The 24,112-nt window shown below is 33.3% G+C and overlaps 5 protein-coding genes across 5 annotated transcripts; 1 reads left to right on the plus strand and 4 right to left on the minus strand.

Moving 5' to 3' along the window:
- Window positions 1-698: 698 nt before the first annotated feature.
- Window positions 699-1,292, minus strand: LOC137822162 (secreted RxLR effector protein 161-like). The gene is made up of 2 exons (XM_068627064.1): window positions 1,102-1,292; window positions 699-1,008 (listed from the first exon to the last, which is right to left on the minus strand). Exons 1-2 carry the CDS (start codon window positions 1,290-1,292, stop codon window positions 699-701), a joined length of 501 nt encoding a protein of 166 aa, XP_068483165.1.
- Window positions 1,293-3,079: 1,787 nt separating this feature from the next.
- Window positions 3,080-3,835, minus strand: LOC150025137 (uncharacterized). The gene has a single exon (XM_090295633.1). It carries the CDS (start codon window positions 3,833-3,835, stop codon window positions 3,080-3,082), a length of 756 nt encoding a protein of 251 aa, XP_090151759.1.
- Window positions 3,836-4,968: 1,133 nt separating this feature from the next.
- Window positions 4,969-5,430, minus strand: LOC137822163 (uncharacterized). The gene has a single exon (XM_068627066.1). The coding sequence runs from the start codon at window positions 5,428-5,430 to the stop codon at window positions 4,969-4,971; it is 462 nt and encodes a 153-aa protein (XP_068483167.1).
- Window positions 5,431-14,783: 9,353 nt separating this feature from the next.
- On the minus strand, window positions 14,784-17,152 carry LOC137821341 (uncharacterized). The gene has a single exon (XM_068625889.2). The coding sequence runs from the start codon at window positions 16,907-16,909 to the stop codon at window positions 14,972-14,974; it is 1,938 nt and encodes a 645-aa protein (XP_068481990.1). The 5' UTR covers window positions 16,910-17,152; the 3' UTR covers window positions 14,784-14,971.
- Window positions 17,153-22,718: 5,566 nt separating this feature from the next.
- On the plus strand, window positions 22,719-23,633 carry LOC137822164 (secreted RxLR effector protein 161-like). Its single transcript, XM_068627067.2, has 2 exons — window positions 22,719-23,302; window positions 23,528-23,633. The coding sequence occupies exons 1-2, from the start codon at window positions 22,719-22,721 to the stop codon at window positions 23,631-23,633; spliced, it is 690 nt and encodes a 229-aa protein (XP_068483168.2).
- The last annotated feature ends 479 nt before the right edge of the window (window positions 23,634-24,112 follow it).

Consider the following 24,112-nt stretch of genomic DNA (forward strand, 5'->3'; position numbering starts at 1 on the left):
TTTCAAATTTGAAATGTACCTTCCAAATTTCAAATTTCAAAAGTAACTACTTTTCAAATTTCAAAACTAACTACCTTTCACCTTTATGATTTTTTTTTTTAAATCACATATATGCCACGTAAGACATATATGCATATTTTACATTCTCCCACTTGGCCAATATGGAAGAACTACATTAATTGAAAATAAACCATAAATATAAAGTTGAAATATCTGAAGAATTGGTTGTATCATTATATCATCATTAAGTATAGGCTAATATGAGTCTTAACGGTTTTATGTCATTGGATCAACATAATTCCTTCTAAGTACTACAATATTAGTTTTCTACTTAATATGACCTATAAATGAAAGGCTCATGATGGTCCAACTATAATGTCTTAGTCAAAGAAAAATCCTGTTATATCAACATAACTCTTTATGTATATACAACAACTAATTAAATAAATAGGATGCATTAAATATCAGAAACAATAATCTAATGAGCTTAGAGTGCCAATACATGAAGAACATAATACTCAATCATAATGTCAATAAGGGTTTTTAGATACACCCATTCTTTCAACATGCTCATTAAATGTCTTTGGTGGCAGACCTTTCGTCAAAGGATCTGCAACCTTAAGATTGATGCTAATGTGTTCAATTGACACCCTTTGTTTCTGAACTTCAATTCCATGTGTTTAGCACCCTTTGAATACTTATCGTTTTTTAGAAAAGAAGACTGTTGCGATATTATCACAATAAATTTTCAGCAGTTTGGCAATACTATCGACAATTCCAAGTCCTGAAATAAAGTTTCGCAGCCATAATCCCTGAACAGTGGCCTCAAAACATGCCACAAACTCAGCCTCCATAGTGGATGAAACAATGACAGATTGCTTCGCACTCTTCCATGAGATTGCTCCTTCAACTAAAAGAAACAAATAGCCAAATGTAAATTTTCTTGTATCCACACTTCCAGCATAATCTGAATTTGAATATCCTATCACCTCAAGGTGATTGGATCTCCTATAAGTGAGCATGTAATTTTTTGTTCCTTACAAATATCTCAATACTTTCTTTGTAGCTTTCCAATGATCTAATCCTGGATTACCTTGATACCTGCCCAACATTCCAACAACAAAACTGATATCTGGTCTGGTACAAGTTTGAGCATACATCAAGCTGCCAACAACAGATGCATAAGGAATCCGTTCCATTTCCTTGCGTTCCAACTCATTATTTGGACATTGCATAAGACTAAACTTATCCTCTTTCTGAATTGGAACGACACTTGCAGAGCATTTTTCCATCTTAAATCTCTCTAGATCTCTTTATTAATATATGCTTTCTGAGACAAACCTAATAATCATTGTGATCTATCACGAATAATTTCAATTCCAATCACATAGGATGCCTCACCCATATCTTTCATTTCAAAGTTCTTTGAGAGAAATTTCTTGGTCTCATGTAATAAGCCAAAATCATTAGTAGCAAGCAAAATATCATCAACATACAAAATTAGAATTATAAACCTGCTCTCACTGACCTTTAGATATATACATCGATCAACAATGATTTCCGTAAATCCAAAGGAAGTGATAATATCATTAAACTTAAGATACCATTGTCGGGAAGCTTGTTTAAGTCCATATATTGACTTCTTAAGTTTACACACCATGTGTTCCTTTTCTTTAATTGCAAAACCTTCAGCTTGATCCATATAGACTTCTTCCTCTAAATTCCCATTCAGAAAAGCAGTTTTCACATCCATTTGATGAAGTTCTAAATCATACTGAGCTACCAATGCCATGATAATTCTAAATGAATCCTTTTTACAAACTGGAGAAAAGGTCTCTTTGTAATTAACACCATCTATCTGAGTGAAACCTTTAGCAACAAGTCTAGCCTTGTGTCTTTCAACATTACCCTTAGAGTCACGCTTCGTCTTAAAGACCCACTTACACCCAACTCTTTTACATCCTTCAGGCAATTCCACAAGGTCCCTGATGACTTTTTACGGCAAGTGCACCGCGTTTGTCAAAAGTAATAATTGTCCCTAAGGACGGATATCGATCCCACAAGGAACAGTGAACTATCGAGTACAATAATCGCTAAATATAAAAACAGAACAATTAAAAGAGTTTTGAATTAATTGTGTTGACACTGATCAATAAGAAAACAAACAAAGAATTAGTTGTTTCAATTGGAAAAATAAGGATTAGTTTCATCTCTCTCACTCTCAAGTATTTTGATTAGCATGTCAATATTAAGTTCTTTGATTGAAATTGATGCCCGTATAAATATCATTTATATCGATTCCTCGCATATAAAATCCTTAAGAATGTCCCCTAACTATCGATCCCTCGCATAATTATAAGAACAACTTAGAACGAAGCTCAGACGTTTAATAGCAATTAACATTTCAAGTCTATTCCTAGCACTCAAATATGTTAAGTATTGTTGTTTAGGTCCGAACCCTAAAAATACCTCCCGGTCAGATTTAAGATTCTCAATTTGTCACGGAAAATTAAAAGTAAAACAACATTACCAATAATCAATCAAGAACTGAATATTAATATATAATATATCACCTCAATACATAAGAGTTTGAGCAGATTACTCCCAATCCCAAAGGGTAGAATTAGCCACGCATACTTCTAGCACCTTCCATTCTCCCAATTGGTTACAATTCACTCTATGGTGTTTTCCTCTCAATCTGGCACACTAAGGTTGAGCCTCTAGCCCTCTATTTATCCTAGTTTTCTAGGGTTAGGTTGTTTCCTATGTCGCGCTAATGGGCTAAATGATAAAACATAAAAAAAGGCACAATCTTTCTTTGCATCTTTTCCATTCTGGGACCTTATATCTTTATCTTTTTAGCTCCAATCATTCATCTTTAATCCAAATCTCCAATCTTCCTTAGAAATCTGCAATTAACACCAAATTTGGGAATAAAATACTCTTATTCAAATAAAGATCATAAAAATGTAAAAAGGTATAAATTCATAAATTAGGGATTATTTTATATGTAAATTAGCAATAAATCCTCATAAGTGCCTATATTTTAATATGAAATATTACTGAAATTAGACACTTATCAGTCCCAAACTTCATTATGATCCATTGATTTCAACTCTTCTTTCATGGCGTCTAACCATTTAATAGAATTATTGCTTTTCATGGCTTGTGAAAATGAAATTGGATCTTCATCAATACCTAAGTCAAAATCTGACTCTTGTAAATAAACCACATAATCATCAAAAATAACAGGTTTTCTCTGTCTTTCAGATCTTCTCAATACTGCCCCATATGGTTCATTTGTTACAAGTTCATTGGTGACAACTTCATTTTGAGGTGTTCCATCATTTATTTGTTGTTCTTGTATGTTGTCAAATGTTTCAACAACTGTAGGAACAACAACTTGAGAAGAAGTTTTAGGTAAAGGAATCTTCACTCTAACTTCTTCAATTTCCACCTTACGTGGTTCGACAATCTCACTGATTTCACCATTTTCAATGAACCTGGCATTTCCAGTTTCAACAATTCTCGTACTATGGCCAGGACAATAAAATCTATACCCTTTAGATTTTTCTAGATAACCAATGAAAAAACCACTAGTTGTTCTTGAATCCAATTTCTTTTCTTGTGGATTATATATTTTTACTTCTGACGGGCAACCCCAAACATGCAAGTGCTTCAAACTGGGTTTCCTTCCTGTCCACAGTTCAAAAGGTGTCTTTGGAACTGCCTTACTGGGAACCATGTTCAACAAATACGTGGCGATTTTCAAAGCATACATCCACAATGACAAGGGTAAAGAAGAATAACTCAACATACTCTTAACCATATCCATTAAAGTACGATTACGCCTTTCTGCAACACCATTTTGTTGTGGTGTTCCTGGCATTGTATATTATGTCGCGCTTTTCAAGGAACTTAGCAAATGGACCAGGATGTTGTCCCATTTCATCATACCTTCCATAGTATTCACCACCTCTACCAGATCTGACAATTTTCACTTTTCTATCTAATTGTCTTTCAACCTCATTAATAAATACCTCTAAGGCATCTATTGACTGAGATTTCTCATGCAACAAATAGATATATCCATAACGTGAAAAATCATTAATGAATGTGATAAAATACTTTTCTCTACCAAAAGCCGAAGCTTCAAAAGGTCCACATATATCAGTGTGTATAAGTTCAAGGAGTTGTGTGCTTCTTGTGGCTGCTTTCTTAATTGTGTGTTTTGTATGTTTTCCCTTAATACAATCTACACAAATACCAAGATCAGTAAAATCCAAATTAGGTAGGATTTCATTCTTTACCAATCTTTGTATTCTTTGGATATGTGACCCAAACGTTTATGCCACAAATAAGCTGAACTTTCATTCACTAAACTGCGTTTAGTACCAATATTATTATGCAAGGTTAACAGAGTCTCAACAAACAAATTATCAAGTTTTAATTTGTATAAACCATCACAAATAACACCAGAACCAATAAAATGATTATGTTTAAACAAACGACAACATCCATTTCCAAACTTAAAAGAATATCCAACTGTATCAAGTTTAGACAAAGAAATTAAATTTCTAGAAATAGAAGGAACATAAAGAGTTTGGAAAAGATCTAAATGATGTCCAGTATCTAAAATTAAACGATAAGTTCCGATGGCTTCAACTGAAGCTTTGACTCTATTTCCCATAAACACAAATCTTTCATTTGGGCTTGTGGTTCGGGTCATAAGAATTCCCTACATCGTATTAGAAACATGAGTGGTACAACCAGAATCAATCCACCAAGTATTATAAGGAACTTCTGCCAAATTTGATTTGAAACATACGAAAGCACTAGGCTTACCTTTCTTTTCGAACCATATCTTACGTTTCAGACAATCTTCCTTATAGTGTCCAATTTTCTTACAAAAATGACACATGTCCTTCTTTTGTTCTTTGTGGATTTTGGCAGATGACTCATTAACCTTTAACGGTCCTTTATTGCCCCTTTGATTCTTCTTTTCTGGTTTATTCTTAATCCTGACTTTCCCACAAGATTGACAAAGTGATTTCCTTGCTTCTTGAGTCTTGCTTCCTCTTGAATAAGTAAACTTTGCAATTCTGTCACATTCCATTTATCTTTAATAGTGTTGTAATTTATTTGGAATGGACCATACTGAGGAGGCAAGGAATTCATGATGAATTGTACAAGGAAATTTTCATTCACTTCCAATCCCATGGATTTCAATCTTGCTGCTATGTTTTTCATTTCAGTGAGGTGCTCATGCATTGTACGACCACCATCAAACTTCATGGTAGTTAACGTACCCATTAATGTCCCAGCAATTGACTTATCAGCCGTATCAAATTGAGACATACTTTCCACAGATTCCAAAAATTTCTTAGCATCATCAGTTTTAGGAATTGTTGACCTAATGCTTTCAGTCATTGTCATTAGCATCAACATTAAACATAGTCTATTTGATCTTTCCTAAGTCTTATGGAAAGATCTTTGTTCAGCACTGCTAGTTTCAGTAATAGCAGCGGGCTTATCAGTTAAGAGTGTCAAATCAAGATCCAGAACACCTAAGTGAAACTGAACTTGTTCAGACCATTCAGGAAAATTAAGCCCATTGAACTTCACAATAGACGATGCTTGCAAATGAAGAGAGACAGAATCAAATGTTGCATAAAACATATAATGTTCGAAGTTTAATGCTTTGAGTTATGAACATAAACATATAATACAAATTCAGATAACATTCATATAGACAATAAATGTACATTGAAATTCTCCTTTGGGTGATCCAACAATGCATTTCAATAAACATAATTGATGCTAATAAAATATATATACATATATTTTCTTACGTAAATGATAATTAGATATACTTTAATTAGACATGTTTGCAATCTTTAGATTTACTAAACACATCTGATCAAATATATTAATTAACTACTATCATGTTCATGATTATAAAACAATTAATCAACCTTTGGGTGATCCTTAAACATTTTATAATCAATGAACTTCAATATACCCATTATAAAATATAAACATGTATGAATCATCATGTCATCACATTAATAACATCACATAATCATGAGTAATTCAATTTTATTTAATTTTACATTTATCAAAACATTCTAATTTGGCCACTTTGGTGACTAACAAATTATTTGTAATGTACACATAATTTAATGAAGAACAATGTTCTTCATTGTGAAGTTTGTTTGTGTTACTTTCATCCCACTACCATGATTTTGAGAAAACAATACTAACCATTAACAAAATTTACATAGTATGACTCCAATTTCATGTCACTGTTTGCAATAACAAAGTATAATTTGTTATGCTTCCACTTCTATGATTGTACTTTAGTCTTTAGTGCTATTATATATAACTCGTTCATACTATACTATTGAAGAACAATTTATTACTTTTATATCTATGCAATCAAATAAATCTTGAATCATCATAAAGAAGAATAATCTACTTTTCAAATGCAATAAATTATTAATTTGACGAACCCTTAAAGGCGTTGTTAAGCAGTGGAAATATATAATTGATAAAATTATCAATTTTCTCATCAACAAAATTAGGGTTATCAATTAGTGAAAATAATTGACAAAAATAATGGAAAATCATACGTTCTTAAACCCGACTCTGATACCACATGTAAGAATTTATTTAATCTGTTTAATCTTAGAACTATATGATTTTCACAATATCATTAATATAAATATGCGTACCTTGATCCATGAAGATTTGTTCTTCAATATGTTGATAAAAGATGATCACAAAACTGGTTTCTCCTTCTTTACCTTTTTCTCACTTTTACAAGACTTTCTGATGGAGAGGAAAATGTCTCACGTACTTGGTTGAAGGAGGACCAATTTCTTTCACTTAATAAAAAACAATCATCAACACATCCCATCAATGTGCCTAAATATAGAAACAAAACTTTTCAAAAATACCTTTTCAAATTTCAAATTTGAAATGTAACTACCTTTCAAATTTCAAATTTCAAAAGTAACTACCTTTCAACTTTATGATTTTTTTTTAAATCACATATATGCCACGTAGGACATATATGCATATTTTACAGAAGGCACTCCGACGCTCAAGTCAGTAAAGCGGGTGATCAGTATTCAGGTAGGTGCACAATAATAAATGACGTACCTTTCTCCTTGGGATGTGTGCTATTTATATTATTTTAATGGGGTTACCTTATTGGGCCTGATTAGTGGAATGGATCTCACTTATGGTGTATTACCTAATCCTTAATGACAAATTAGTTTTATTGACCTTGATTTGAGCATTGATGGATGTATGGGTCGGTCGGCTAGGTCGACCGTGACAATTTCACTCGTCTCGGCCAAGTTTCCGTAGTCTCGGCCAAGTTCTCGTGGTCTTGGCCAAGTTTCCCCGGCCTTGGTCAGCAAGCCCGGGTCTCGGTCAGGATGACCAGATCTTCGGTCTCGCCCATACCAATACACCTTCTCAATTCTTACCAATGCTAATATCCCTTTATTATTATTTTCTTCGACTTATTTGTATGATTCTTTTTATTTCACAAATGAAAAATATATTTAAGACGATTTATGAAATACTTTTTAATTGTGAAAATTGTATTGTAAATAGTGGACACAATTCATAGACTAGTGGTCCGAATTATCCAAAAATTATAATTGAGCATAATAATATTTATCATTTTAGTAATATTTATCATTTTAACTATCAAGTATAATGACTTAAGTTTAGAGATCTTTTATATATACTTTTCTCTGATTCTAACGACTTAATCTAATATTTTAGAGTCGAGATCCAATTCACTTCCAAACATACTAGAATTCGAAAGATGATCTTTCTAAGTCATCCAAAAATAAAAATATATATCACGATTTTTTTATAGTCATTTTCTTTTATATATTGTTCTCGCCGAAGTCTGTCGGAGTATGGATGAACTCTTTTCGGATTCATTTTTGGTGGTCGGTCAGCTAGTGGATGAGGTGCTTAGGAATGACCTCCAGGTTTCAACAAACCGATCTTCTGGGGATGAGGGTGGCTCCACCTGCGATTACACTCCGACACTCAAGTCAGTGAGAGCACAAAATATATTGTGTATGGTAAAATATACGACAAAGATGCAAGTTGAGATACTCTCTGTGGGTGTTTGTCTATTTATAAGCGTCCATGAGCTTGGATTTCTGACCCTGGTCTTTCCAGGCATGTGTCAGTTTACAGTAACTTATATGGATATAAAGCATGTAAATCGGAATAGTTAAACAACGTAATTAGGGATACTGAGGATAATATTTATTACGTTATCGGAGATATGACATTTATATTCATTACGCTGTTGGGAATATGTATTTATATTTATTATGCTATCGAGAATATGCGTGTAGGAAAAACGTTATACTTTCTTTTAGTGGAATTTATCCCTTGCTGGTGTTGCACGATACTAGCCAAGGCCAGGTAGTGTTTTTGGGTCTATTAGATTAGTTCGCGGCCATACTAAACTTTCACGCTGTCACGTTCCCTAAATGAGCTTTAGTGAACTCAACCAAATACCTACCCGATTCCAGAAAATACATATATAAATTAACTATTAGCATGACCTTTTGTAATACGGAAAATAATAGAAAAATGTGTGTGAAGAAGGTTTTTGACTTCTAAGTAAATGTCACATGTCAATCCCGTAGAATTTTGTCAATTCTTTTTATGAATGGCGACTTTTATATTTTTAATTCTGAAAATGGATAATTAAGAAAAATGCGTCAACGTGTCTTTACTATTTTTCTAGTTTATCATGTATGATATGATTTAAAGAATACATGTTTATTTTTATTTTTTTAATCAGCGTTGTTCACTTCTTTTCTTTATGACAAATACATATTTAAATAACCAACGATTGCCAAAATGTAATTTCAATGATTTTTTATGATAAATACTTTTTAAAGAATTCTATATCTATATGTTATATACAAATACAAATATATTTATAAAATCTACAATTATTTGGATTATATATATATATATATATCATTATTCATAATTACATATTTACTAATATGTATTTTGTTAAATTATAAAACAGATAAACATAGTAAAAATCATAATAATGTATTGATTGTAAACGTTCAAGCAAAACAATTTTAGTGTCTCTATAGTTGGAATTATTTTTTGTTTCATAATTACATCCATTAAAAATATAATTAAATAATATAAGTAAACTTTAAAAGGTAGTGATCTTGGAAGTACAAAAAGGTGGAGTGGTTTTTATGTAATTGAAGGTTAAGAAAGGTTGTTTGGCTCACTATTTCTAGTCTCATGGTTGGAACACCATGCATTCGTTTATGTGGGAGACTCAATTTGTTTCAACCCTTAATGCAACAAAATGTGTTTTCATTCATGTGCCCAAAAACAATGTAAAAAAACTAATGGGACTCGGGGTTTTAAGGACACATTAAATTTCTAAAATAATTAATTAAATCTCTTATTGAATATATATATTCTTTAACATGGTTATTATAAATTATTAAATTTTTATAAGAAAACTATGGAGAAATTCAACACTAATGAATTGTAAAAAAATTATATAGGAGATAAGAACTTGTTTATTTTTATTTAACGTGAGAGTCAAATTTATGCTTAGAATCCTAACATAAATTTTAATTCTTTTATATAAAATTATATTTATCTCACACAAAAATTATCAGTAATGTTAACAACGATTTAAATCTCGTTAAATGTATTACTTACTATAATTGCTCAAACAGTCCGAAAAATATTTGTGACATAACAAGCCTCATAATTTATTATTGAAGTTTATCATAACCCCACTTCAAAAACAAATTAAAATTCTAGTGATGACATAATGTTAATCAAATCTTCAACTATTTACTGTGGATATTTTACTCTACAAATAGCATGTCTCCGTTATTTTAAACTAGAACATGCATAGTCTCTTAATATGTTTTCTTAATAAAGCATAGCATTGTTTAAATTTAAATTACATGTTTTTGAAATAATTACTTTCTTAAAATTCACTATTTTTATAAAGTGGATAGAATTTATTTATTAAAATAAGCAGAAAACTACTTATTTTCAAAATAAACACATTAGAAACACAGTAAAATTCTACTTAACTTATGAAAAATAATTTCTTTTAAAAATAAATACAAACTAACTGTCCGATATATAAAAAAAATCTTCCTGAATAAACAATAAAAGTAGGCCGTGTAGAAATACAAAACAAGTTTTGCAACCCAAACAATGCTTATGATAAAAAATATCTCCAATGATACAAACAAAGATAAAAGATTTTAGAATAAAGTTTGTTGGAGACTTGCAAATATAGTAAAAACAACTACTTTCCAACTGTTTTTTGAAATAAAATATTACATTATAACAAAATAATAATTTATTAAAAAATATTAAGAAAAATATTAGTTTCACAAATGTAAGCAAAATACTCCCTCTTGATAATTGTGATATGGCACGTGGTACTTATGTAGGGAAGAGTAATTTTGTCTTTGAAGAATTAAAACTTTGAAACATGCAAACAGTATTGGGTAAATATTGAAGACACGAAGCTTAGTTTAAGGATTTTTTTACGAATTTGGGTGAAGAAGTGTTTGAGTTTTGACTGGAGAAGTGTTTGACTTGTGATTCAATAAAAATTTGAAGGACACTGCTTGACTTTTGGCTCAATCCGAATCAAAAAATAACCCTATAGCAGAGGAATTAAAGGAGAGGGAGAGAATGCATGCAGAAATTACATACAATAATTGCACACCACAACAAAAAATCATCCCATATTTAATTGAAACAGGAAGAAGTGAGATCACATATAAGAGGGAAAGACGATATACATGAGAGAAGGAGAAAACATGAGAATAAATTTTCATATTGTGACTAAAGCTCTTTTTTATTTTTGTTAAAACATCAACCCCTCTTTATTAAAAAAACAATAACCACAGGTATTTATTTTAAAAAGAATAACCATTTCGAATGTCAACCAAATATCTTTCCAGCTAGCTAGCTTCTAACTCTGTGTGAGTCCTAGCTAGCTTCTAACTCTTTATGTGTGACCTTTTTCAGGGCAGTCATTTGCTTCTCTGAAATTCCGATAAAAAAAAAAAATAATGATACATGGACAACCATCTTTTTTTATACAACCACATTACAACTCTCAATACTATTATTTCAATATTTTTTTTATATCATTTAATTACAAATTTACTCATTATTATATATATTTATTTCTAAACCTATCACATCAGGGTTGTATACAATTCTCTTTGAGTTGTCACACTATCATTTTTCTATAAAAAAAGTTGATCCTTCTGATTTTCTGATAGGTCATCCTACTCACCATTTAATTTATATTTTAATTTAATATTTTATTAATATATACAGTTGTTAAGTTGTGAAAATAGTTTTTTTTTCTAACAAAAATGTTTTTTTACATCCATGCTTCATCCTACAACTCAATAAATATTAATATTTTAATTCTTTATAAAAATTTATAATTTTTTTAATTTTGAAAATTATTTTAACATTTTGTATTTTGCTTATATTTTCATTAAGATTTTTTTTTTTATTTTTTTTATTACAAATATTAATATTTTATTATGGGTGTAAGGTGGAGAACACTACAAAAAAAACGCGAATTACATACAGATTATTACATACGGATCAAAATCCGTATGTAAAATTATGTAAAATCAATATTACATACGGATATAATCCGTATGTAAATATTAGCACCATAAAATAAAATTAGCAGTGAATGGGATTCGAAGCCAGGTTCCTTCAGCAATCTTTCAGCAACCAAGTAAAATTTAACCACTACACTAAACAAATTATCTAGTTTTATTATGATTTTTATTATACTTATTATTATTAATAATACTAACAATATTAATAATATTAATAATATTAACAATATTAATAATATTAACAATATTAACAATATTAATAATATTAACAATATTAACAATATTAATAATATTAACAATATTAACAATATTAATAATATTAACAATATTAACAATATTAACAATATTAACAATATTAACAATACTAACAATATTAACAATATTAACAATACTAACAATATTAACAATACTAACAATACTAACAATATTAACAATACTAACAATACTAACAATATTAACAATACTAACAATATTAATAATACTAACAATATTAATAATACTAACAATATTAATAATACTAACAATATTAATAATACTAACAATACTAACAATATTAATAATACTAAAAATATTAACAATATTAATAATACTAATAATATTAATAATACTAACAATATTAATAATACTAAAAATATTAATAATACTAATAATAATAATACTAACAATATTAATGATACTAACAATATTAACATATGAATCACATTTAATTTATCTATAATCTACTTGAATCTAAACATAATTTATTATATTATCTATTAGTATGAATCAAATTTAATATATGTCATACTCATAGTCATCATATTACCTATTACATTAAAATCAACTATCATATTAATTATTATTTTACGATCATATTGACTTAATTAAGTTCATTATAGGTAGTTGGTTTTACTTGTGTGTTATATGTAGTAAAGAATATTGTCAACAAACAATATTATCTTTTAACATAAAATGATGACTTTTACATTAACTATTAATTAAATCTCTAATACAGATTACTAGTTAGCATATCATTATAGTTTAAACTATATTAATTATTCCATAAATCTATGTAAAAAGTTGTTACTAAATAACCCTTTCTACTAATATGTAAATCATAATGACAAAGTGATTAAATAATTTATAATTTAAAATATTTTAAAAATTATACATTATATCAATTTTAATCTATGTAAATAAATATTTGAAAATAAGATTTTTTTTATCGACAAAGAATAAAAAAAATTAAACAAAACATTTTAAGGATATTTCAATCCTTATACAAGAATCTCAAATCAGAAAAAGAAGTGTAAGATACAAGCACCTATATAGCCATCTAACAAAAACTTCACAACTACCTATAATAACCTATATTTGAAAATAAGATATCAAATAATTTTATATTAATATATATATATATATATATATATATAATATGAAAGTAAATTTAAATTTAACCATGAGTTTTAAAAAATTAATGATTAAATAAAGAAATATATTAATCAATATATATATGTATTTATAGTATTAAAGTTATATTAATATTATATAATTTTTTCATTTTTCTCTCTATCTATCTATATCCGGATAAAAGTAATATTACTCAAGTCAAATAAAACTACTATACACACACAATAAATATCTAAATGTATATTTATATCAAAATTAATATTAATAATATGAATATAATATTGATAATATGAATATAATATTAATAATATGAATATTAATACTAATAATAATAATATTAATAATATTAATATTAATAATAATGTTAATAATAATATTAATAATAATATTAATAAATATTAATAATATGAATATAATGTTAATAATAATATTAATTATAACATTAATAAATATTAATAATATGAATAATATTAATAATAATAATATAAATATAATTTATTTTATTATTATTATTAATAATTATATTAATATGTATAAATTATATTAACATGTATAAATTATATTAATATGTATAAGTATAATAAAAATGATAATATGATCAAAGAACATGTCTGGTCTAGTGGTCAATGCTTTCCTGGGTCACTGGAATGACTTGGGTTCAAATCCTGGTTGCTGCAACTTGCTTGTAATTATTTGGGGCTTGGGTTCTATAGATGGTGATAAATAATAATGAAAAAATTAATTTTTTTTTTTACATTACATACGGATAAAATTACATACGGATTTTGACTGTATGTAATTCCAATTTTTCTTGTAGTGGAAGGATGTCAAAATATTATAACTTCTTTTTTTAAGTGAAAATGTTGAAGTATGATTACCTATGAAGCTCAGACACTCCTCTTAAATGGCGTGTCGGTGTCAGATACTCGTATCGGACATCGACACTCCTATGACACTTGTAGGACACGTATCCGTGAAGTGTCCAATTCCAAAAGTATTTGTTGGATTTTTGACAATTCTAGTACAATTCTAACACAATTTTAAAAAGGAAAAATACATTAATTTTCTAAACACTTAAACTTATTGTATAAATTTTATTATGATTATAAAAATAAGAAACAAATCATTGTGAACCAGTCATAAAAAACATCTTTCTGCTCCAAAAAATAATTTGGAACATATTTGTGCACATAAATCTTTATTAATAAATTATATAATTCGTATTCCTGTATCCTACATTTTAGGAATTATACGTATATGTATATGTGTTGTACGAGTATCTATGTTACATAGATGTGTTAAATAGATGATTACTCTTCAAGATAGTTTGTCCAAGAGTACGTTACATACAGTTTACCCGTGCTACATATATGCTACATATATAGTAGTAATGAAAAAAACAATTTAGATTAGATATTTCAATTCTGATTATCTAAATTTTTATTAAAAAATTCCACACGACACAGAATGAACTTTTCACTAGAAGGTTAAAAAAACATTTTATAGAAAACTTAGGAAGAAATCTTTAATTTTATCTGGATGGACCAAAAATGAAAGAACTAGAAATCTGAAAATTGATCCTAGTCCCATTTTCATGATCGAGAATAAACAGGAAAAGAGGTGATGCAGGAAAATAAAGTTGGTGGAGGAAAGAAGAGACGATAAAAGAGTTATTTTTGAAAAGAATATAGAAAAAGGTTTTCTATAGATATATTCTATTGGATACAAAAAGACGACGTGCCTAGATTAATTTGAGGGGCAAGCACCCTGGAATATATACATACACTCATGCAATCCGTAAAAATAAAAGAAGACGGAAGAGAGTTACAGATTTCATGGTTGTGCAGGTAGGTATATATATGTTTCTTAATTCAGCGGAATCCTCTTCCTCTTGATTGATACAGTTCGAGCCTACTCTTGGCTTCTGGTAGCAGTTGTTCAATGTTGTGATCATCCACCAGATGTGCCTGCTTCGTGCACCACTCCAGAACTATCAGAACCTCTTCTTGCGCCAGCGTCTCGCTCTTCGGAACGTGAAGCGCTATGTAACAAAGGAGAGTGACAGAAGGCATCTGAACCATTTGCTCCCCAAAGTAAACCAGTTGAATCAAGTGCTTGGCGCCACCAGCATCTATGATGGCGTTGCAGTGATTCTCGTGGAGGTAGTTGTCCGTGCAAGCAAACTTGTTGAGCGCAATGGCCGCTTCCATGCATACATGGGCTTCTCTTTCGTCAAGGAGCTTCACCAATGGCGCAATCAGTCTTGTTTCCGTAGCTCTGAAAGTTCTCGCCAAATTACCAACGGATCTGATGCAAGGTATGAGCAGGTCAATTTGTTCATTTTCTATCACTTTAAGAAGCTGCTCCAGAACAGCCTTTGCAGCGGGGGAGGTGGGTTTGAAAGCAGAGCGTCTCAGCTCTGAATGTTGCTCCGACACGGCAGTTATTTCCATCAACGCCATTGCGGAATAAGATTGCACGTCTTCAGGACCCTTTTCGAGCAAAACCGCGAAACACAAAAGAGCCCTTGACTCGGTTATGCTCCTACACACAGTCAAGTTCCCCCTCGCCAGTTGCCATAAGGCTCTAGCTGCCATCGCCTTCATCTCTGCCTTTGTCAACGGGTCTTCGAATTCCCTCCCCTTGATACTCGTCCCAGCGATTGACACGTGCGGGGCCCCACTCTGCTGTTGTTTTTTGGCGTTTGTAGCGGTGCTGTTGGGGTTACCAATGGCAGTGGCAGTGGCATTATTTCCTTGGGCAATGGCCTTCATGGCCATGGTGTTGGAGACCACGTTTTGCATCTGAGTGCCTGTCGTAGCCCCCAGCTGATTAATGCCAATGTGCTTATGATCATCATCCTCGTCATGCACGTTCTGTGCATTACTCTCCAAAACTAACGTGTGAAGGGACTTGTGCTTGTTCGCAATAGCGTACTTGCTATGCTCTTGGATTGTCTCGAAGGCGAGATGGCTAACGAGCAAGCGTATGGCATTGTTCTGGGAGAAATGATCCTGGCATTTCGGATGATTGGCGCAGAGTTCGGAAATAGCCCAGGCCACCACCGTTTGAACCTTCATGTGACCGTCTTTCAGGATTTTGGCAAACACGGAACAAACACCGGCATTCACAATGTGTTCCACGCTTTCAGGGTCTTTCCCGAGAAGCCCAATGGCTCTGGCAGCGTTCTCCTGCCCTTCCATTTGTCCTTCCTTGAGAAGCTTCAACAGCGGGGGCACACCACCTTCTTCGATGATCAGTTTCCCGTACCGGTCATTGTCGCGAGCGAGCGAAACCAAGGAAGCGGCGGCGTCGGAGCGATCATCCAAGGAGGCGCCAGAGAGGAGAATGGCGACCTGTTCCCATATTAGGCAGAGGATGGGTTCGTTGGCGGCGATGGGGGGGAGCCCGAGGTACTCGTCGTCACGCTCGTCGGCGGACGCGGATACGCGTAGGAGCCACTGGACGTCGCCGACCGAATTCTCAAGCTGCATACTGGTCTTGCGAAAGGCGGTGGCGGGGATGATGGTGAAGAGTCTTTTGATGAGACCGTTGGCGCGGCATTTGGTGATTAGTACGAGGGCCTTGTCCAAGACTTGTTCGGTGTCGTCGATAATGCGGCGCGTGGGACGCTCGTATAGGTCGTTGCTGTTCCTCGCGGCCTGACGGAGGAGCCCTGCGAGTTTCTCCGTTTTGGATTTGACCTCGAGACATTCCTGTCGGAAATTCTGGGCCTCCTCCGCCATCTTGGATACCTGGTCCGCCATTTGTATCGGGCTCGCCAGGATCTCCTTGACGATGCTCGACATGGTTGCAGCGGACCCTCACGCGCTCGCTAGAGACCAAACAATATTTGGGATTGATCAATAAATTTATTTGCCTGTACGAGATTCCTGTCTCAGAGGTTATGGTAAGGTTGGGCTGATGTTTGGGTCATGAAGGGGTGGCGGTGACGGTGGCGCCGCCGGGGGTGAGTGACTGAGGGAGGGAAATTATAATGGGAATGGTTCAACGGTTTTTTCTCCCTGGGTGTGTGTTAAAAACTGCCATAACAGGTCTGGATACATATAGTTAGAGCAAATGGTTGGTCCAAACCTTTCAAGTACTGGGGAGGACAACTTCTCCTCTTCCCACACCTTATGGATCAGCGATTGTAAACCACGCTCTCATCCTACGCCTTCTTCCTTTCTTAAATCTACGTCATGTAGGGAAACTAGTTACACGAGCCACGTGTGTACGGCTTACACGCTGCCAGGAAGAAAGAGAAAGCGCCATTGCAGTCAATTAAATTAAATTAACTAATTGCGTAGATCAATATTCTAAGAATTTAACTTTAATGCATTTCGTTAATGTAAAAAAAATAACTTGTTATTGATAATTAATATAAAACAAAAACTCTCTACATTACTTTATACTTTTTGGTACAAATCATCTTTCCATATTTCGAAAAAACCGTTCAATTTATTAAGTCAATCAAAATTTAATGTATTTATATTTTATATTTACAAGGGACAGAAAGGGAGATGATATTAGTCGGAAATTAAAACATAGTATTATATATACTGCTATATTGCTGATATATATATATATATATATATATATATATATATATATATATATATATATATATATATATATATATATATATATATATATATTGTACCGTCCTGTATCTGGGCGTTGACAAAGTCAAGGTCAAAGTCAACGCCTGGAGTCAAAGTCAACACAAGGTGTCGCCTAGGTGAAGAGACGCCAAGTACCAGCGTCGTTAAGAGGAAGCGTCGCCAAGGCGAGGCGTCGCCTAGGTGAAGGCGTCGTCCCACCAGGGCGTCGCCAAGATCAAATATCATTAAGGTGAGGCAATCACAGTGTGGTTCCCCGATACCCATGGGTAGGAAAGACCATGGAGGGAGCAACGCCGTGGGAAGGCCTCAGGTCCCGATGATCCGGGATAGTGATAAAGAGAAGAGAAAGGTGGCTTCAAGGCCATAGTGGCAGCGCCAATGTAGGGTAGCCTGACTTGTGAAGTACCCCTGCCGCCCCAGAGACGCCTTTGGGACAGATACGACTCAAGAGGAGGGTCACGCCCAGGGTAGCCAGGCGCAGGGTACGAGAGGAAGGCAGATACGCCCTCAAAGTGAGTGACTAGAGGATTGGGGGCATGAGTTGGCACCCAAAAGGTCACCCCTTGCGCAGTAGCACTCCCAAGCAGGAGGACTCACACGAAGAGACATCCCCAGATGGGGTCATGGCGCTGTGAGACCCTCCACGTGTACGACAACCAGGTCGGAATAGAAACACCATTTAGTTAGGTACCAGGTAATTAAAGTCATTTAATACAGTTTCTGTTTTAAGCGTTTAAGGTACTATAAAAGCTCCCAAGCGTTTCAACGTCTTAAATGCGCTACGTTTTCTAATTAGACGCGCTAATTAAGTACGTTACGTTTTATGATTAAAAGCGCTTTAAGGCATTTTAAATGCTAGGGTAGTTTAAATAGCACCGAGAATGTTGAGAGCAGGGTTCGAACTTTTGGCAAATTTCCCAGAAACTCTCTAGTTGCTTGCTCGAGCCTTGGGGTTACGCACAAGGGACTAGGGAAAGATCTTTGCTAGAGGGAGAAATACACACTAGATACAGTTTCCTTTTTACCACCTTCAGAGTGCCATACGCGGTGCTCCGATACGGAGGTGCATAGTTTTTGGTGTTTCTTGCTGGCTGACTTGAGCGTCGGAGTGCAAACGGCCGCTAGGGCGCCCTTTTGTCCTTCTTTGCAGGAATCCACGGGTAACCAGTGGGAAGGAGTCCCTAGCTGACGGTTGAGGTCGCGCACGAAGACGTCCCATGTCAACCGGACGAAACATATATATATATATATAAATAAACTGAACAAGAGTATTCGTGTGTTGATATCTCGTTATGGTAAGCTCGGTTTTTGGGTTCAAAAGACGAATCTTCGGTCCAATTTCATTGGTAAATCCGATGAATAATAATTAAAATAGAAAAAATAATAAGTTTGGTGATATGTTAATATATAAAGTTGTTATATATATATTAAGTTGTTATAATATAATATATGTGAATATACAAAGAGCGGTTAGTTAAATAAATATATGCATAAAGTTTTTAGTTGAATATACAAAGCTCTGTCAATTAAGTGACGAGCACTCGAGAATAAAGATGCATGAAATTTTCTTTTGTCGTTAGCACCGTGATTTGTGAGTAAAGGTGCTCATAGACTATTGGTTATTAATTCAGATTTTATTAGTCTTAAATTATTTATCGTTAATATTGCATTAATGGTCAGTTTACAGGGTTGTTAGTATTTCTATTTTATAGCTTTCAGTAATTGTGTAATTTTATTATATATATTATTGAAGTAAATCAAAATGGATGTATCAATTCAACAGTTTTGCAATTTTGTGCAATTACGTTCAATAAGTTTTTACAACTTTTTGCCTTTTGTTATTTCCTTCAATTAGTTTCTACAACTGGTATCAGAGTCAGTTTGTTATCATGAACTCAACCCAATTATCGGTCTCCATCCTTGATGGAAAAAATTACTATCGGTGGTGTGATGAGAGTTTTGTTTGATTATCATGAGTTATGGTATGTTGTTGAGAGTGGAGTGTTTGCATTAGCTATAATGCAACTGAGGCCCAACGAGTAGCGCATTATGACCAGAAGAGGAAGGACAAAAAGGTTTTGTATCTCATCCATCAAGGGATGAATGACGAGACGTTTGAGCAGATAGAAGGAGCAACGACTACAAGTGAGGCCTGAACCATTTTGTCAACCACCAATTATAAAGGTGATGACAAGATCAAGAGGGTTCGTCTTCAAACCCTAAGATGCCAATATGAAATGCTATAGATGGAAACCACAGAGACTGTTGATGTTATATAAATAAAGTTCTTGCCTTGACAAATAAGATGAAGACCAATGGTGAAACACATTCAGAGCAGGCAAATGAGGACAAGATTTTGAGGTCTTTAACTCCCAGATTTGAACATGTTGTTGCCGCAATTGAAAAGGCCAATGACATTTCAACAATGACAATAAGTTTATTGTCAAGTTCCCTACGAGTGCATGAACAGCGGATGGATGACAATAAGATTGAAAAACCAATTGAATAGGCTTTACAAGCACAAGCCTCAATTGGTAGCTCTTATTATAAACATGGTAGTTCATGAGGCAGAAGACGGGGACGTGGTGATAGCTATTCCAGCAAAGGTCGTGGTGGCTAGAATCATGGAGGCGTTGAGCAAAACAACATTGGTTCCAATCACAATCCAAGTTCAAATAACTCTTGGCACGGAGGACGTGGTTGTGGAGGATGAGGAAGCATGTATAATAAATCAAATGTGGAGTGTTATAACTGTCATAAAAACGACCATTATGCAAATGAATGCAGATCAAAAGGTGATAATCTTGCTGCCAATTGTGCTCAAGAAGATAGCAATCACGAACGAAATGAAGAGGATCATGCAGTACTAATGGCAGCCACATCTAATGAAACTCCAAACAATCAGACTTGGTATTTGGATACAAGTTGCACGAATCGTATGTGTTGTCAGAAGGAGCTGTTTGCAGATTTGGATTACTCATTTCGCACAAAAGTGAAATTCGATGATGGCAGGTTCGTTCCAGTGACTAGAAAAGGGCAAATTCTTATCACATTGAAGAATGGTGATCACAGGTACATCTATGATGTTTTCTATGTACCTCATATGAAAAGTAATCTGTTGAGTATGCGACAACTGGTCGAAAAGGGTTACGTGATGCACATAGTCGAAAGTCAATTATCATTTTTTTATAAAAAAGGTAGTTTGATTCTTAAAACCTTTTTATAAAAAAACCGCATGTTTCCAGTAGATTTTCATATGGGTGATTTCAAGAGCTTGAATGCAATAGTGAATAATGAATCGTGGTTATGACATTTACGCTTTGGACACTTAAATTTTCAGAGTTTAGAAAATCTCTCTAAACAAAATTTAGTGAATGATTTACCCCATATTCATCACCTTGATCAATTGTGTGAGGCTTGCATTTTTGGAAAGAATCACAAGATACCATTTGTTAAGGAGTCTTGGCGTGCGAAATTTCCTTTGGAGTTTGTTCATACAGATGTTTATGGCTCGATGAACATATCGTCAATTGGAGGTAATAAGTATTTTTTAACCTTTATTGATAATTTTTCAAGGAAAACCTGGATTTATCTATTGAAAAGCAAGGATGATATATTTCACTGCTTTAAAATATTTAAAGCATTTGTTGAAAGACAAAGTGACAAACTAATTAAGATGGTGCGTAGTGATGGAGGGGGTGAGTACAAGTTTAATGAGTTCAAGAGGCACTGTGAAGAACTTGGGTTGCAACATAACATAACTTGTCCCTACACACCTAAAGACAATGGAGTTGCCGAGAGAAAGAATAGAACAATCATGGACATGGCAAGGAGTATGCTTAAAGCAAAAGGTATGCCAAATTATTTTTGGGCTGAGGCTGTAACATGTGCGGTATAATTGATAAACAGATCACCCACTCGAAGTGTTCCTAACACAACTCCGATTGAGGCATGGAGCAGATTCAAACCCAATGTGCAACACTTGAAGGTATTTGGGTCAATTACTTAAGCTCATGTACCCAAGGCAGCAAAATGGAAGTTGGATGATAAGGTAGTGATTGTCAGTCGTGATGTTACATTTGTCGAAGATGAGGAATAACAATGGAATGCAACAACTGAAATGGATTCGAAAAAATGATATATTTACATTTTGAACGATAATGTGGAAGATGGAGTCACTCTTGAAGCACCTGCATTTTAACCTGAAGTTGTAATTCAACCTGAAGTTGCAACTCCAATTGCAACTATGATGGAGCGACCAAGAAGGCCGCAACGACAACTTGTAGACTTTCAAGATTACGAAGTAAATCTTGATGATGAAGTTGATGACAATGGAGAATTGGTTCACTTTGCTTTTATTACAGATTCAGAACCCGTGAGACTTGCATATTCCATTCAACACCCAAATGGCAAGAGACTATGAATGAAGAATTGATGGTGATTGAGAAAAACAATACATGGCAGCTCATTGATCTTCCAAAAGGACACAAAGCAATTGATGTGAAGTGGGTGTACAAGATTATAGTGAAAGCAAATGGTGAGATTGATAAATACAAGACAAAGTTGGTGGCAAACGGATTTGAGCAAAGAGAAGTCTATGATTACGAAGAAATATTTTCTCCTGTAGCTCGAATGGAAATAATGAGATTAATCATTGCTTTAGCTGCACAAAGGAAATGGAAAATTCACCAAATAGACATCAAGTCTGCGTTTCTAAACGGCCCACTTGATGAAGAGGTTTATGTAAAGCATTCGTCGGATTTCATACAATCTGACAAAGAGGAGAAGGTGTACGGACTAACTAAGGCCTTATATGTTTTTAAACAGGCACCAAGAGCTTGGAACAAAAGGATTGATTTAGCTCTTCATGCCATTGGATTCAAAAAATGTGCCTCAAATCATGGTCTTTTATGTAAAGACTAATGATTATGGAGATTTGCTAATTTTATGTCTTTATGTTGATGATGTGATTTTTACAAGAAGTAATATCAAAATGATTAGTGACTTCAAGCATATCATGATGAAGGAATTTGAGATGACTGATCTCGGTCTTATGTCCTACCTTTTGGGCATTAAAGTCATCCAAGGAGACGATGAAATCTTCATTCATCAGTGGAAATTTGCTGGTGAGTTTTTAAAGAAGTTTAAGATGGAGGATTCAAACTCAGTTAAGACTCAAATTGAAACTGGAATTAAGCTTATGAAGGAAGGTGATGGGCAAACTGTAGATGTAACATACTTTAAGCAGATTTTTGGGAGCCTTAGATATCTCACATGTACTAGACCCGACATATGTTATGTTGTGGGATTGGTCAGTCAATACATGGAGTCACCTCGACAAGTTCATTTACAAGCTGTAGAGAGAATTATGCGCTACATCAAAAGTACTACAACTTTTGATCTATTTTACTCTTCATCTAAGAAGATTGAGATTGTCGGATACTTAGACAGTGATTGGGGTGGAGATTCAGGCAAGAGGAAAAGCAAAAGTGGTAATTGTTTTATGATCAGAAAGACTGTTTGCTTGTGGTCATCAAAGAAACAGTCAATTGTTGCATTATCTACTTGTGAAGCTGAGTATGTAGCAATAACAAGTGTTTGTCAATTAGTTTGGCTCAGCAATATCATGACTCAAATTGGTTTTAATCTAGATGTTCCAATCAAGATTTATGTTGACAATGTTTCTACAATTAATCTTGCAAAGAATTCGGTTTTTCATCAAAGAAGTAAACACATTGATATTCGATATCACTTCCTGCAAGACCAAGTTGGGAAGAACATGATCAAATTGGAATACTCCAGATTAGAAGATCAGATTGCAGATATTCTCAATAAGCCATTAAAGATCGATGCTTTCATCAAGTTAAGAGATCTATTGGGCATGAAGGTTGTTCCAAATCAGAATTAAGGGAGGATGTTGGTTATTAATTCGGATTTTATTAGTCTTAAATTATTTATCGTTAGTATTGCATTAGTGGTCGGTTTACAGAGTTGTTGTATTCCTATTTTATAACTTCCAGTAATTGTAATTTTATTATATATATTATTGAAGTAAATCAAAATGGAGGTATCACTTCAACAGTTTTGCAATTTCGTGCAATTACGTTCAATCAGTTTCTACAACTTTTTGTCTTCTGTTATTTTCTTCAATTAGTTTCTACATAGGCAAAATATTGTTTCTATTGTGCTTTCGGTTGAGATTATATTCTCATGAGAGAAAACTGTTAAAATGATAACTACAAAAGGGGCTTGAGACCCTAGTAAAGGTATGTTGTTTCTGAGTACTAGAAACTGAAATTGATTATTATTTTGCATGCTCTCACTGACTTGATCGTCAGAGTGTGATCAACAGGTAGAGTCCCTAATTATTCCAGTGCAACAGGAGAA

This window comes from Phaseolus vulgaris, chromosome 9, assembly GCF_051622355.1.
Source record: "Phaseolus vulgaris cultivar YP4 chromosome 9, ASM5162235v1, whole genome shotgun sequence".
In the NCBI taxonomy this organism is placed as follows: domain Eukaryota; kingdom Viridiplantae; phylum Streptophyta; class Magnoliopsida; order Fabales; family Fabaceae; genus Phaseolus; species Phaseolus vulgaris.